This window comes from Plasmodium coatneyi, chromosome 5 (genome assembly GCF_001680005.1).
Source record: "Plasmodium coatneyi strain Hackeri chromosome 5, complete sequence".
Classification (NCBI taxonomy): domain Eukaryota; phylum Apicomplexa; class Aconoidasida; order Haemosporida; family Plasmodiidae; genus Plasmodium; species Plasmodium coatneyi.
In genome coordinates, this window is record NC_033560.1 from 194,576 (window position 1) to 211,256 (window position 16,681).

At 43.7% G+C, this 16,681-nt stretch overlaps 5 protein-coding genes across 5 annotated transcripts; 3 read left to right on the forward strand and 2 right to left on the reverse strand.

Annotated features, from left to right (window-relative positions):
* Positions 1–419: 419 nt before the first annotated feature.
* On the forward strand, positions 420–2,489 carry PCOAH_00010160 (Uncharacterized protein; the record flags this gene model as incomplete). The annotated part of the gene is made up of 1 exon (XM_020057825.1): positions 420–2,489. The coding sequence occupies one exon, from the start codon at positions 420–422 to the stop codon at positions 2,487–2,489; it is 2,070 nt and encodes a 689-aa protein (XP_019913511.1).
* Positions 2,490–2,592: 103 nt separating this feature from the next.
* On the reverse strand, positions 2,593–6,441 carry PCOAH_00010170 (Leucyl-tRNA synthetase; the record flags this gene model as incomplete). The annotated part of the gene is made up of 1 exon (XM_020057826.1): positions 2,593–6,441. One exon carries the CDS (start codon positions 6,439–6,441, stop codon positions 2,593–2,595), a length of 3,849 nt encoding a protein of 1,282 aa, XP_019913547.1.
* A 741-nt stretch (positions 6,442–7,182) lies between these two features.
* Positions 7,183–9,864, forward strand: PCOAH_00010180 (Uncharacterized protein; the record flags this gene model as incomplete). Its single annotated transcript, XM_020057827.1, has 1 exon — positions 7,183–9,864. One exon carries the CDS (start codon positions 7,183–7,185, stop codon positions 9,862–9,864), a length of 2,682 nt encoding a protein of 893 aa, XP_019913592.1.
* Positions 9,865–10,092: 228 nt separating this feature from the next.
* PCOAH_00010190 (Rhomboid-like protein) lies at positions 10,093–11,267 on the reverse strand (the record flags this gene model as incomplete). The annotated part of the gene is made up of 4 exons (XM_020057828.1): positions 10,093–10,201; positions 10,322–10,762; positions 10,906–11,034; positions 11,140–11,267. 4 exons carry the CDS (start codon positions 11,265–11,267, stop codon positions 10,093–10,095), a joined length of 807 nt encoding a protein of 268 aa, XP_019913627.1.
* Positions 11,268–13,673: 2,406 nt separating this feature from the next.
* On the forward strand, positions 13,674–15,232 carry PCOAH_00010200 (Protein disulfide-isomerase; the record flags this gene model as incomplete). The annotated part of the gene is made up of 2 exons (XM_020057829.1): positions 13,674–13,846; positions 13,957–15,232. 2 exons carry the CDS (start codon positions 13,674–13,676, stop codon positions 15,230–15,232), a joined length of 1,449 nt encoding a protein of 482 aa, XP_019913617.1.
* Between the last annotated feature and the right edge of the window lie 1,449 nt (positions 15,233–16,681).

Consider the following 16,681-nt stretch of genomic DNA (forward strand, 5'->3'; position numbering starts at 1 on the left):
TCTCATTTTCAACTGGGCCCTAAGTCGTTACTTTTGCTTCAAGAGGAAGAGAAGGAAACATTTCCTTGTGAAGCGACATTTGTGTTTTGCATGTAGGGGGAACCGAAGATTTTTTTTTTTTTTTTTTTTTCCTTTCTGCTTTGTCCTTTTTTGTTGTTTTTTTTATCTCCTTTTCCCTTCTTGAAATGGAAAAAGTGAATCTATAAGAGGGACGCTGATCATTTTGCCATTGTCATCGTATGTTTGTTACACTACCCCCGCTTCAGCATAGAAGAATTTAAAGTCCATCCATTTTCATGTTACCACAGCTGAGGGGCACCTCGCGTGAATATAGGGACGTCCCTTCCCCCCAACCTTTGCTGCATTCCTGCCAGCCAAATTATCCAAAAAATCCGAATCATGTTTAAGTCAAGTTAAGAATGAAAAAAGTCCAAAGCGCAAATTGTGAGTCGCTGGAAAATCCCACCGAACGGGAAAGTGACTCCTACGATGCGAATAAGGTAAGCCATTTTGTGGGAGAGCAAGAAGGGAGGAAAATACCCATTGATGAAAATGGCCCCAACGCAGGGGGGAATAACACTAGTAGACATAACGCTGAAGGGGGTGAAGGGACAACCCCCAATAACGCTGACAATAACAATGTCCCCAACGATAGTACCAACGTAGACGTGGAAGATAAAATAATTAGGAAATATCTGAGCAAGCGGATGAGTAACATAGGCTTAACCCCCATGAGAGGGGGTGACAGTGGAGGAGAAGAAAGTGCAGAAGAAAGGGAAAAACAAAAGGCAGACGGAGGTGGAAACCTTAGCAGAGGCGGATGTTTGGGTGAAAGTCTTGTTAACGGAGGAGAGGGACAGTCCCCCAAACGTCCATGCGAACTGCCCAAAGAACACGTCAATATCATAAGCGACAGCAACAGTAGCAGTGACGGGGATGACGTGCCGCTGCTGAAAACGCTCAACATTGAAGAAACAAAAGTGCGAATCAAAATGGGAAACACAACGGGAACCTATGGCGATGACGCTGTCGCGAAAATCGGAAGTGCAATTCTAAAGAAGCGCAAGACGCACGAAGGGGCAGAGAAAATAAAAAATATTAAACGTTCCCGTATCAATGGGGACATGCAAAGTGGAAACAAAAACAGGGACACCGATCCTGAGTCAGATGCAAGTAGCGACGACGAATACTTGATTAACCTTATTAACAGGAACGGTGGTAGTGACGACCTCCAGGGCAGTAAAAAACAGCAGAATGCAAGAAAAGGCGCTTATCGCCGTTTAAATGAGAAGGCTAGCAGAAAGACAAGAATGAGTGATAACCGTGGGGAAGGAAGCGACTCCTCAGCAGACGACGACAGCACATCCAGCTGCGATTCGGACGAACCCATCCTTGTAAAAAGTAAACTAAAAAATCAAACCAATTATCCCCCAAGTGGGGTAGGCAGTAGTAACGATAGGCACAGCGGATTGGTGCAGACAATTTCCAGCACTGGTGACAGCGTCAGGGCTCAGAATAACGGCGTACGTAACAATGACACAAAACAGGTTATATCGAAAGGCAACGCACAGGTAGCAGTAGTTAACAGTAGTGCAGCCGCAAGGGGGAAAAATGCCTCCTCAAAAGCGCATGCATCCCCTAAAACGCGTGTATCGTCTAAGACACGCGCTGCCCCAAACGCCAAGGGAAGTGCTGCTAAAAAAAAAAAATCGAAAAAAAATATAGGAAAAAAAAAAAAACAAAACAGCAAAGGTGCACAGAAAGGGGGCACCAAGGAGGCGCGGCAAAAAGGCGTAGCGGCTAAAAGGATAAAGAAAGGCAGCAAAGGAAGTAGCCACGCAAAAGGGAGAAATCACGCCAGCCGCAATGATAAACGAAAGAGCAGGCACAGCAGTGACGACCTCGAAAATAGCTTCAGTCAAAGCAACGACATCGAAACGGATTCCATCGTTGTAGGCACCTTCGACCCGCACAATCGGACCCCCAAGGAAAAGCTCGTTGCACAGTTACTCATTCGCTGGTGGTATGTCCTACCGGACTGGCCAACACCCGACTTTAATTACGAGCCAGAATTGACGAGAAGAAAGTTGAGGTTAGTCCCCCTGGAAGAGTACGAAGATGAGGAAGACATTAACAAAGAGGGATTTAGAAAGGTATATGAAATTTCTGCCTTTCCGGGGGTCTTTCGAGACGCAACTGGACAGGCATATGACTTAAGGGACAAGGAATCCTGCCCATGTTACAACAACTTTATGAAAAAAACAGAATTAGAGTTGCTAGAATTAATCTGCCAGGCGATAAGGAACCAAATAGAATCTTTGAAAAAGTCCATCTACGATGAAAGCGGCACGGAGAAGACTCTCGAAAGGCAGCTGAAAGACGCAGAGGTGAAGCTGAACAAAATGACAAAAAAAAAGGCAACAAAAACAAAAGCGGGGGAGGACCTCAATGAAGTACCCGAGGAGGAATCCGAGGGAACACCTGCTTAGAGGGGGGTACATAGTGCTCTGTTGAGGAGGCCTGCCAAAGGGAGGGCAAAACTCTATCCTTCCTTGGTACCCCACTTCGATGCCCCCCCATATGTACTGCCCCTCACTTGAAGACAAAATTTACGACTCTGTTCGGAATATACACAACGTTCACAAGTCGTTTTCCCTTTTTCTTCTCTTTTTCGATTCGATCCGTTATTTTATTTGTGGCCTCACGAATGATGCTCTGTGATCTTTCCGACGGTTCATCATCCGTGGGGCGTTCCGAATGATCACAACTTTCTGAACTTCTTACATCCCCCAAACCGCTTTCCCCCGCAACTTCCATGAAGGTCACGTGGCGGTTATTCAGCCGGATGGAAAGCCTGCCAACCCGCCTCTCCTCCAACCGGAACAAGGAGGGCCAGCGCGCAAAGTACATCAGGCTAGAATTGCAGAAGTAACAAATCTGCTTTCTCTCCGGTTTGTATTTTTTCAAGTAGAAAAACCAAAACTCCTCGCAGATGTGTGGACAAAAAGGGAACAGCAACTTCACAAAAATCAAAAAAATCTTCAGCGGAATGTAATCCCATTTTTTAATTTCGTTGAAAAAGATCATGAAGAAGGAGACGGCTGTGTTTAGCTTCATGCTATTTAGACATCTAGTTATTTTGTTAATGAAAAAATTTGCCCTTTCTTTCTTCTCCCTATCAATATCGCATACCTTTTTTTTTACAATAAGGTCTGATAGCTGTTTGGACGAATGGTCTTCACTCCGTAGGGAGTTCATATTACGTTTTATCGCTTCTCTTTTCCTTTCGGGGTTGAATTCTCCTTCATGTTGGCTACCCCCACGTTTAATCATTTCAAATTTAAGGATCATCTGCTTGTTTCTTTTTTTTCTCCTGCACTTGGTGCAAATTATATGGTCGCTAGTTCGCTCGCGGGGGGGCTCCACATAATTATCTGCACCCTTCTGGGGAACTCCCGAATCAACCTCCGTAGTGGCGTTACATTCATCATGTCCCTTCTCCCTCTCTAAGGCGGGATCCATTACATCCTGCACAAACAAGCTGTACAAATTGGTTAAGAATTTAAAAGTCCCTTTTATTCCCTTGAGGTCCCATTTCTTGTTTTGATCTATCGGTCCTAAAAATAGGATGTACAGTCGGAGACAATCGGACCCATACTTTTTCACGATATCGTTTGGGTTCACTGTGTTTCCTCTAGACTTGGACATCTTTTCATAGTTGGCTTTTACTTCCACGTGTGGGGCGTCCTTCAAATAATATTTTCCCTCTCTCTGCATGACCAGCTCCTCTGGAATTTGATACTTCTTGTACTTCGTCCCTTCCGCGGTTGGGAGCATTTCTCGTAGCGCCGTTTCAGTGGCGCAATTCGCTTCACCACTTCCACCCATGAGGACATCTTCCCCAGGGTTACTCTTCGCGCTGCTCACTTGGAAAGAGCCCTTCCCCTCCTGCTCCGTATTATTCCCCTCTGCCGCTTCCCTCCTCACTGTCGCATAACTAACCAACTTCCCCTCCAACGTCGTGTAAGCAAAGAACGAAGAAGCACTCAAGAGGAGGCCCTGGTTGAACAACCTCTGGAAGGGCTCCTTATGGTTAACCAAATTAAGGTCGTACAGAAACTTGTGAAAAAACCTAGCATAAAGCAGGTGCAGCACAGCATGCTCACTTCCCCCAACGTACAAATCTACGGGCATCCACAAATTTGCCCTTTCCTTGTTAAAAATGCGCTTCTTATTCTTTGAGTCCAAGTACCTTAAGAAATACCAGCTAGACCCTGCCCACTGGGGCATGATATCACATTCCCTCTTATACAGGGTATTTCCCCTCCTTTGGAAAACCCACTTTTTAAATCTGGACAGAACGGACGAAGATCCTTCATTGTATCTATTAGAACCCAATTCGTATACTTTTTTGTGGAACTTTGGCAGATGCACAGGGATGTCGTCTATGTAGATCCCCCCCCCGGGCGAATTGCACACAGTTTCAATCTCCCCCTTTGGTTGTTCCTTCGATTGGTTGTTCACCGTGGGTGTCTCTTCCCCGCTTGGCTGTTCCCCCCCTTTTGTGCGTTCCACTGGGAAGAGAAAAGGAAACGGCTCCCCCCAGTACCTCTGCCTCGAAAACAACCAGTCCTTCAGATTGTAAACGCTATACCTTTTACTATACTTTGATTCGGACAACAATTTGTGAAGGACCTCTTCTCCCTTTGAAGTTTCTTCCACTTGTTCTCTCCTCCCCCTTTTAACGAAGAGCAAATGCCCACTGTTCTCTAAAACATATGTACAAAGGTATATAGGAATGTACTTCCCTATTATGGGGTTGTAAATAACAGAGCCTGTAAAAAAGATCCGTTCATTTTTTAACCTCTCTGTGTCGTTTTGCTTGACTGCCGTTCTCACAAAGTTTAGTAAAAATTTGTTCCCATTCACTATCTGTTCAATTTTCGGATGATTAACGCTGATTAATAATTTGTCCCCTGGGAAGATGGCCTCCTTTTCGTTTAGAAATATTTTCACATAGGAATCTGCTTCGCTCTCCTCCCCATCCGTGTTAAAGTTCAGCATATGTTTTCTCTCCCCCAGGTTGGGCGACAACCCCACTGTAGTTACCATCGGCTTGATTGCCTTGATCACATTTTCCACAGCGTCCTCATCCTGAATGAGGCGTTCCATTTGGTTGTCCATCCATCCGATGGGATACTTCTCATCCCCCTTTCGAACGAACGAATCGAAGAAGTCATAAACAGACCCCCCACCATGATACAAATAATTAAATAGGAGAGTCATCCCATCGTTCGCGTAGATGCAATGGTAGAGAACACGTGGGGTGGAACAACCCGAAGGTGGGTAAGTGATCTCCCCACTTGTCCACTCGTCTATAGGTATAACTCTCGCCTTTAGGATGATGCCTTTTCTCTTTCCTACCCAATTAATTTGCATGCGTTTTATTTTGTCTGGCCAGTCAATATCCTTCAAGTCTTCAATAAGTCTCGTGGCGTACTTCGTGATCCTTAGGTACCACTGCAGCAGCTTCCTCTTTATTACCTTTAATCCTTCCACGTTGGCTTCATCCTTCATTTCATCGTTTGAAATTACACACTTAAGCTCCTTAGACCAATTCACATAAGACTTTTTTTTGTAACCCAGTTTTTTTATGTACATTTGTATGACAATCCATTGTGTCCACTTGTAGAAGCTTTCATCCGATGTGTTTATTTCGTTCTCCCAGTTGAAAAGGAACCCCATTTTTAGGAGCTGTTTTTTAAAATTGAGTATATTCTTTTGGATTATTTTTCTGGGGTCCACTTTCAGCTTCATGGACATCCTATCGCAGGGCAATCCAAAGCTGTCCCATCCGATGGGGTGGAACACACAGTGGTTTGTCATTCGCTTGAATTTGGCTAGCACGTCCGTTATGGTGAAGCACAGGATGTGGCCCATGTGAAGTCCCTGAGCCGACGGGTAGGGGAACATATCCAGGATGTAGAACTTCCTCCTGGCGGGTTTTCCCCTCCGATCGCGTTCATATTCGCCCCCATCGCAGCGTTCAACGGTTCCTTCACTTTGGCAGCTTCCATCACCTCCTTCATTTTGGCAACTTCCAACGTGTCCTTCACTTTCGTTTCTTTGATCACCCCCTTCACCTTCGCTGCTTCCCCGAGCACTTCGGTTGAACCGCGCAAAGTCCCTATCCAGCAGCCGCTTCGAATTCCACACAACTTGCCACTTCTGCTCGATCGCCCGGAAATTGTACGCCCCCAGTTTGGTGTCTCTCCTCCCCAAGGAGCATCCCCTCAGCTGCAAGAAGGAAAATACGCACCCACCACGTGCCCCTCTAACCGGGCATCCGACCCTCACACTCCTCACTGCAAACACATGGTGGATCGTTTCGAAGAAGAGCAAGTAACACGAGACAAGGGTGAGTGTCCAGCTGAATGGCATACCACCGGCATGATAAGTACCGCTGTCCTTATGGAAGGTATGTGATTGTGGAGCCAACGGCAACGTGGGGGAGGCATACCCTTTAACAAGGGAAAAAAATGCCAATAAATTATGCTATATACAAGCAGAATGATAGATAAGCCCCCCCTTCCTACGCAGATGGGCTGGAAGGAGCAAATCAGTATAAAAAATGGAAGAACAGAAAGAAGTAACTTCTTTTTTTTTTTTTTTTCCTCATCAGGGTATTATTGCATAATTGTGTAAACTAAGCCAAATGGAATGACAGATCGTTTATTCCCATTTGCATCTCCACAAAAAAATATATGTATATATATCGCATCGTGTTTCACCTGTTGGAAGGTCACCCGTTTGGTAAAATTCTTGCCAAATGGTATGTACGCAGGAAAGGTCCGGTGAAAAAAAGAACCAAAAATGCTGCAATTTTTTTTTTCCTTTTTTTTTTGCATCCATCATGCTAAACATGTGTGGAAAGAAAGCCGAGATTGCTTCTTCCACATGTAGGTAAATAAGAACGAGTATGTCCCCCTATGCAAAGTCTTTTCTTTCTCTCTCTGCCGAGTTGGCACCCCCGTTGTAGTACAAATCACTCCCTTGAAAATGTACCACCCATCCTGTTTACCCCTCGTGGTAGTCTTCACACAGTACAACATGCCTCCCCCACAAATGACAAAGCCAAGTTCGGCAGCTACTGAAGGGAAGGTCATCTAAGGATGCACAAAAATGGCTACCTACAACATCATCAGGTGGGGACGGCGTTACCGCTTCATTCATAGTGTGCGCCACGTGCAGATAATCAGAAAAGGCCAAGTCAAGTTGCTCAAAGGGGCCACCCAAAACGCTGCGAGGCACTACTCCGTGGAAGGAACCAACCTCCCACAGGCAACAATAAATGAGCAAAATTTCACCACACATTATGAGGACACCACGCCACAGGTGATCCTGCCCATTGAAGAAGAGATACGTCTAGGGGAAAACACATCCTCACCGGAAAGTAGCAGCATAACAACGAGCGAACTGCTAACCATTCACAAAGAAGACGCAGAAATAATGGTCCATATTATAAACCATTTAAAAACTGCTAGAAAAACGAGTAGGAGCTTCCTGGACTTCCTCACCCTATCCACCCTACACAAAGAACAGATTGAAAAGGAGCAAAAGCAACTCTACTGCAGCGACAAAATTAGGGACCACCTGACAGAGTACCTCCACTTCGCTGTAAAGAATAACCACTACCATTATCTGTTTAATATTTATGAGCTGACTTGCCTGTACAAAATAGACGACGTAGAACTGCTCAGACAACTGCTTGAGCAGATACTTATCCACACAACCAATGAGGAAGAAAAAGTCATTCACTCCTACTGGATCGTAAAAAATCTAACTGAAAAGAAAAAACATGATAGAGTTATTGCTGTGTTGCTAGCCAAGTACCTTTTCAACGATTCCTTTTTTAACTTCCTCCAAAGAAACGCATGCATCAGTAGCAGCTTTGTCACTCTCCTAAGTTATGTGTCCGACTCGATTGGGTATTATCCAAACGGGTCTGTCCTACCGTCACTCCACTGCACGCTGAGAAAGTACGCTCTCCATTTTAACAGCAAATTGGAAAAGGAGATAGAACCGAAAATGTTGAACAATGTAGAGGAGCTAGCCAAAATGCAGGAAATTTTTCTAAAAAACGGGTTCTACGATGATGACATCAATTTGTTAATTAAACGGCTTGTAGTCACTTGCACTTCGTATGTCAACCCGTTCGACCTACTCGTGTTGTCATCGAATGTGCTGCTTAGCTTTGCAAAAAATGACCACCCGTTACTGTATCCTAGTGAGCAACAGGGGGGAGTAACACCCCTGGAAGGAAGCCTCCCCAACGCGGACAACTTCCCCAAACGGTACAGAAACTTCCTATCCGCGAAGACCATGATAGACGTGGTCATCAGAACGAACGACCCCTACATGGCCAACACGTGCAACGATCTGGAGTACATCCAGAGGTATATCCTCCTCTGCTCCTACTGCCACTTCACTCTGTTTTCTAACTGGTGGGCAGACACTGTAATTTGTGACAAACTGAAGAAGAAAAGAAAGCCTCATAAGGCAGTGGTACGGTCGAGAATGCCATACAAAAGTCACCTTGCTGATCAGGTGTCCCACTTGCTAGAAGCACTTCTGCAAAGGTATGGAGGTTCATCCCAGGAAGAAGTAAACCCCTGTATAACCGTCGACGCAGTGCAAAGCAGGCCAGACTGCAACCCCCCAGGAGACACCATATCCAAGTACCTACCCTACCTGCTCAAATCCTTCATGCGCGTGGCCATAAACAAACCAGAGATGATACACAACCAGTCGTATATCCTATTTTTCGAAGAAATATTTTTACACATAGTTGATGCGTTCGTTGCAAAATATGAGCAAGGCAAAAGGGGAAGCAGCCTAAATGAAAACAACGCAAGTGTGAAAATGACGAGGGAGTATGCCCCCAACTATGGTGCCCACCCAGGGGATAACTCAAAGAAGGATAAGAGTAACCTCCTTCCATCCGCTAATCATCGACCACTGTACAAGGATGACGAATTAAGTCTGTATGAACTGAGCTCCATCTGTGAGTTTTTCTTTCTGGTGAAACTGATTAAGGGGAGTGTATCTCCAAAACGTAGAATGGTCGCACGAAAAGGGGTATCCCTCCTTCATGCATCATCCAATGAGAGGGAAAACCAGAATAATTGCCCTTTGGACAAATCTAGAGACGCATTCGAAAAAACACTGTACATATTTCTGGAAAGATTACCCCCTTCAAGTGAACTGCATTCAAATGGCCAAGACGTCATTACGTTGGACAAACAAGACATACTTAAAGTGTTGATGAATAAAATAAGATCCTGCGCAGAACCCGTTTTTCTATACTACTTAATGTTAAGAACAATACTACCTATTCTATTTTGTGATACCCGTGAGGAGTGTTTAGATGTGACTAAGAGGACAATTTCCTGCATCCTCTCTCTACCATTCCGAACAGATATCTTTGTGAAAGGGTTATCACCTACGCAGGATGATGACTCAACAGAGAAGCAGTTTCATCACATTTTAAGGAGACTCACTCAGTGGGAAAATTGTGTTATATCTATAAACAGCCAAAGAAGAATTAGAGTACAAACAAAACGGAGGGGTCTTCCATATGATTTTTTCTACGCCGGTGACTTTCTTCGACCTTCGTCTATTTTTTTGCTTTGCCTTAATGAGATGGCCAAATGGGAAGACGTGTACCAACCCTTTTTAGAGGAAGTTTTTATTTCTGACCACTTGTCTGAAGGGAATAAGAAGAGCTTTTCGGATCTCATACGTGGGGCACGCGACTCAGTCGATTTTAGCGTCTCTAGGTTCTTAAGGGAAAGGCGGGCTTAGCACCCTGCGGGGTTGCACATTTTCTTGCGGTTACATAGAGAAAAGCACAAATGTAGTGCCGTTCTCATGTTTGTCCAGTTTGCCCACTTTGCACCCGTTGCGTCTTTTTTTTCCCGCAAGTGGAGCCCATTTTATGAGCTACAAACGGGGCAACCCATCATCCATGCTGTTCCCCACATTAAAGATAAAATTATTTTGTTTGAAAAAAAAAAAAAATTCTGCGCATGGTTAGTGGAAAAGTGCACATGGCATGTCCGTCACGTAGAGGCGAACTGGGAGGTACAAAACAATTAGGGCGCATATGCAGGCGAAGCTGTAGTAGAGGGACGTCTGGAAGCTGAAAGGGGGGAAGGCGATAAGTAGGTGATAAGTAAGGGATGTAAGGCACATTCGGGTGAACGGGCAGCAAAACTGTCTTAGTCGCCCCATTTTTGGTGCAACAATTTGACGCCCGTACGAGTCGTATCCCATGGCCCTGTTGTAGTGGCAGGCCAGGAAGGCCCCGCAGAGGAAGCCGCCGATGTGTCCAAAAAAATCAACGGTGGGAGAAAAACTAACAAACAAAAAGAAGAGCACAAAAACGGACACATTAAAGATGTAGTAGTTTTTAGCCCTCCTGGACAAATTGGCCCAGGCTAAAAATATCTCCAAAATGGAAAAGCCAATGAGTCCAAATCCACTTGTTGATGCTCCAACAGCTAGCTGACACGGATTACAGATGGTCGTTAATACATTTCCAACCACCCCTGATAGGAAATAGAGGAAGAGAAAATTCCCCTTCTTGTATTTGCCCTCTATCACTAGGCCTAAGTTCAGCATGCACACTATGTTAATTATTAGGTGCCACCAATTTGCATGCAGGAAAATTGGCAACACCAGTCTCCAAAAATCTCCTTGCCTAAGGGGTATGTGTGTGTGTGATGTGCCGCAAAATGAGAAAATGCACAGCGAAACGGGGACATAGTCCTCTACACATTAGCATGTGCATATGCAGGTGGGTTCTTCGGATGACCCCTTTTTTTTCCTTCATGGGAAACGTACTTAATAGCGGGGCCATACGTGGCACCCAGAAACATCAACACCTGCACGTTCGGCGCCGTTAAGTTTTCGCTTAAGAGGCAGCTCAAAATGTAAATGATCATTTGGGCGAAGCTAATCCATACGATGATTCTACGGGGGGAGAAGCAAAGGCGAAGTAATCATTGACTCGTACTACTCATCATACCAGGAAGGGGATTTTCCATATATGTGGTGCTCCCCTCCAGACGCGACTACCTCCTCAGGGACATATCCGGAAAGAGCATGTCGTAAAAAGTGCCCCCCTTGGGGCTTCCCTCCATCAGGGGCACATTTTCACTCGCCCCCTGGGCTTTCCTCTCCGTCTGTAAATCTCCGCGGAGCATTTTTTATGCGCACATGTGAAAAGGGAATATTCAGCTAAATGGATACATGTAAAAAAGCAGGCATTTATGTGGCAAACCCTGCGGGGGTGTTTTTCGTTTTGCTAACAATGTTAGTCCTCATTCGTGGGCATAACGGTGTGAGAGCGAATCTACACTGGTAGACACGTATACGCGTGTACACACCTTTACAACAGGGATGAAGAAATGGGTTGAAATGGATGCACGTTTCTCTCCAACGATACATATGCTGCGGAAAAAAAAGTCTAATTCGTTTACGTCACTTGCCCGTTTCGAATGGATCAATTAGACCCACGTGACAAGGTTATTTTATCTTTCAGATTTTTGCGCATTTCCCTTGAGGAGGCGCGAAAAAAAAAAAAAAAATACCCATGTAAATACACCCATTCTGTTATGCTGTTGGCCTGCCCGAATGGTAAATCGATGAGATTGCTCCGTCCATTGTGGCAACACGTTAAGACGACCTCCTTTCCTTCCCTTCGCTTCCTTTTTTTTTTTTTCTTTTTATTGCGCCTCCTCAAAGGAGAAACCATCTCAAGAGGAAGTTATGGGAGACATTATGCAGGGGAAGATGGCACACACGAGAAGGCTATCAATTTAGTAACCAAAGGGACTTTTTTATTATTTTTTTTACAAATTCTGTTTTTCCTAGCCAGGTGATGCATTTTCACCTGCTCAATGTGACGGTAAATTTATCTCTTATCATCCAGTGTATGAATTAAAAAAAGGGGAGTAACCGAAAGAAGGGTGTGTTAACCCTTTTGCCTCTGCCCCTTCAAGGAGTATCTGTTTAGCCTCCTTTACGCAGGTGGAACACCTGAGAGGTGTTCCCACTGGGGTAATTCTCACTTACCATGTTGCTTTTAAAACGCATAAACAGTGAAAAAATAATTGTCATAAAATGGCGTTACTTTCTGGGCCAAATATCCGCGTGTAGACCCATACAGGGAAAACCGCTACACAGGGGGAACCAAAGAGGGGAATAAAATCTGTGCTTCCTTCCTAACGTCGGGCTATGCGTCAACGCAAAGGTGTACACAAGATACCCAGTTCACACAAATGGTGACTTAAATGGCCGGCAAGAAAATATTTCAGAAAAAAAAAAATTTTCCAAAATGTGTTCACGTAAATGTGAGGAAATACAAAATGGGGTGTTTGTTTCGCTTCAAGTTAACATGTGGTGTACAACATCCCTTTTTCACTGACACCACATGAAGGCAGTTTTTTTTTTTTTTTTTTTTTTTTTTACTCCCCTTATGTTCTTATATGAGGCCGCTTTTCGCTCTTCACCTTTTCGCCACGCCAGTTTGCCATTTCCCCTCTCGGCACATCGCCCCGCCATGCGAAGTGTAAAAGCGGGAACACCAGCAGAAAAAAAGGAAAAAAAAAAAAAAAAAGGTCATTGTAATTGGCTTCACACCTTAAACCGATGATAACACAAACCGACACATGTTGATCATGCAAGCAGCTTAGGTAACGATAGCACGGTGGCAGCGCGAGTTGCTATGTGCACCACGAATGTTCCATTTTGAGAAGCACATGTGTGTGCTCCGCCGCGCATTAGGAAATTTCCGTACGCGTTATCATCTCAGTGCACATTGTTAACCGACCACGATAGAAGTACTTTTAGTCCACTGCCGTGAACACATCGCACTAGCATCTTCACCCGAAGGGGCAGTTGGGCAGCACCTACATACGTCTGAGGATGCATACTAAGAGCATACGCACATAAACATGGCACATACATATGCATACATTTAAAAAAAAAAAAAAAAAAAAAAAAAAAAAAGCCCAAAGGGACTACCCCAGGAAGGGTAATGCAAACCGTTCTGACGCGCAGCAGTATGGTAATTTTTTTTTTTTTTTTTTAAAAAAACATATGCTCATACCTAACCTGCAAATTTTTTTTTTTTTTTTGCAAACAAATGAACAATGTAACTTGAATAAAAGCATTCTTCGAATTTACATCAGTCCCGGTCAGCTTCGATCATACCTGGTCATTTTCACGCCACTCCTTAAACCACTTATTGTAACCATTTATTGCCTCGTGCACGTATCTTAGCCTGGCTTATGCGAACTGAGAAAATATCTTTGTAAGTGCATACATGCATGCGCGACTTTTGGTGCAACCCTCCCCACATCCAATTGTATACTTCCCTGCTAATCGCTATGCCTCAAATGCTTTTTTAAGCTGAGTCAGATTGTTCTTCGCCCATTCGAACGCAATTCGATATACAGCCAATTACCGCGCTGTACGTTTCCACTTCCTCCACATTAAATCGATTTCATTTTTTCTTTTTTTTTTCTCCTCCATAAACATAACGGAAGAGTTCATCCCCTCAGAGAATTGCCCCCCTTTACCACGTTTACATAAATTTAGCGCCTAAAATGAGGACCAAATTGTTATCCTTCTTCCTTTTTTTAATCCCCCTTGTCCTTCGCAACTATGCGTGCGCGCATGAAGATCTGTTTAATGAGCACATCACGACCATACACGATGGAGAGCTGAACAACTTTATTACGAAGAATGACGTCGTGCTGGTCATGTTTTTCGCGCCATGGTAGGGATGCCCTCCTACGTGGAGGAAGCTGATATAAGCAGTATTCACCGTACTTACCACCGCTACCGGTTGTGCCACCCATTTAACCCTTTTTTTTTTCCCCCTCCCAGGTGCGGGCACTGCAAAAGACTGATCCCCGAGTACAACGAAGCGGCAAACATGCTAGCCGAGAAGAAGAGCGAAATAAAGCTAGCCAGCGTAGACGCCACCACGGAAAACGCCCTAGCGCAGGAGTATGGAATTACAGGATACCCAACCATGATCATGTTTAACAAGAAGAACCGAGTGAACTACGGAGGAGGAAGAACAGCTCAGTCAATTGTAGACTGGTTGCAACAAATGACCGGTCCAGTGTTCACCGAAATTACCACCAATATTGAGGACGTGTTGAAGGAAAAAAATATAGCAGTAGCATTCTACCTCGAATATACGTCTGAGGATAACGAGCTGTATAAAAGTTTCAACGAAGTGGGAGACAAAAATAGAGAAATCGCCAAATTTTTTGTAAAAAAAAATGATAAGCATAACAAGATCTCCTGCTACAGAAAGGATGAGAAGAAAGTCGATTACGATGAGAAGGTACCTTTAAGTGAGTTCGTGTCTACTGAGTCCTTTCCACTCTTTGGAGAAATAAACACCGAAAATTATCGCTTCTATGCAGAGAGCCCCAAGGAGTTGGTATGGGTCTGTGCAACAACAGAACAGTACAATGAAATAAAAGAAGAAGTGAGACTCGCAGCGTCTGAATTGAGAAAAAAAACACACTTTGTCCTTTTAAACATCCCTGAGTATGCTGATCATGCTAGGGCTTCCCTCGGATTGAATGAATTCCCAGGATTAGCTTACCAATCTAGTGAAGGACGATACTTACTACCAAATGCGAAGGAGTCCCTACATAACCACAAAGCCATTGTAACTTTTTTCAAAGAAGTAGAAGAGGGAAAAGTTGAAAAGTCCCTAAAGTCAGAACCCATTCCAGAGGATGATAAAGCTGCTCCTGTTAAGGTCGTGGTCGGAAACTCCTTCATTGACGTCGTCCTGAAAAGTGGAAAGGATGTCCTCATCGAAATCTACGCTCCATGGTGTGGTCATTGCAAGAAGTTAGAACCAATATATGAAGACCTTGGTAGAAAATTAAAAAAACATGATTCCATAATTGTTGCAAAAATGGATGGTACGCTTAACGAAACACCAATAAAAGACTTTGAGTGGTCAGGATTCCCAACCATCTTTTTTGTAAAAGCCGGTTCAAAAATCCCACTGCCCTACGAGGGGGAAAGATCATTAAAGGGCTTCGTAGATTTTCTAAACAAGCATGCCACTAATACGCCCATCTCACTGGAAGGCGTTCCAGATATGGAGGACGGCACTGCGGAGGAGTTATAAAAAGAAAATAGCTAACTCATCCATTGATCATCAGAAAAATATTAAATATGTACAACACACCTTTGTATGAATAGCACGCAACTGGGGTGAAACATTTCTAGTATGTACAATCGTATAGTCTAGTTGGAGAAAAAAAAAAAAAAAAAAAAAAAACACACCACGCGTAAGAAACACCAATATGTATGCGTTATAGGAACGAAAAATTGGAAGTAGCAGCACCAGAACAGTAAGCCCCCACCTCCCAAATGTTGAATCAAGCGGAACCGCATGCATACTTCCCATATATTCTTTATATATAAAAAAAAGGTGTGCACAATAAACGAATGGACACAATATCACTCCAGCCAAAATTCAAGCTGCAAATGCTAGTTGCAAATGTACGCTGCAGGAAGCAACATAGGGGAAAATACCACACCTGTGATGTGTTCCCAAGTGAACATGCCAACTGTTACGTTACAATACGGGGTCGTCCAGCGAACGTGCATTCCTCTTGAGAGCACCGCTAATTTGGTGCTCTTTTTTATGAAAAGTGTGTTTTTTTTTTTTTTCACGCTGCGTAAAAATATATTACTCACCCCATGTGATACGTAACTGCCGCGTTGACCACCTTGTAACGCCACTCGGATGACTCCCACATCCTGTAGATGTGTACCCTATAACGAATATTACCCACGTGCATGCATCTCCCCGCTAACGAACAAATCAAGGGACACCACCGGTTGGAGCACCTCACGAGGCCCATCATCCTCCCGATAATGGTCTTAGTGGTGACCATTCTGTTGCCAAACCAGCAGCAGAAAGTGCTAAAGTTGATGTGAGCACAGGAAAAGGTGGACGGAATGGCGGTCTAGTAGGTCCAACAGGTTCAGTGGGTCCAGGGGGTCTGAAACAAGCCCAGCACATACCACCATCATCCCTGCTGCTATTTCCGGTACATCGGCAAGAGCATTCCCATAAATTTCTTACATTCTATATATAAGGTACATATATATATAGCATATTGGATAACATAGACATATCCGTTTATAATATTTTTTAAAAGGAGGGGAAAAAAATATATATATATATAATATATTCATCATTTCTATTGTTCAAAGCGCACATATATGTATTACATATATGCACAATAAATGTATATTGGTGATACATATTTTTACCTTTCGTCCTCTTTTTCTTTTTTTCTTTTTTTCTTTTTTCTTTTTTCTTCCTTTCCTTTCTTTCTTTCCTTCTTTTTTTTTTTTTTTCTTCCTTTTCTTCTTTTATTCTGCTTTTTCTTTTTTTCTCTTCTTTCTTTTAACAGTATAAGAAATGAAAAGAAAAAGGAGAACAAAAGAAGAAAAAGAAGGAAAGAAAGAAAAAAAAAAAAAAGAAGGAAAGAAAGAAAGGAAAGGAAGAAAAAAGAAAAAAAGAAGAAGAGGACAAAGGGTAGAAAGAAGGAGAAGAAAGGGA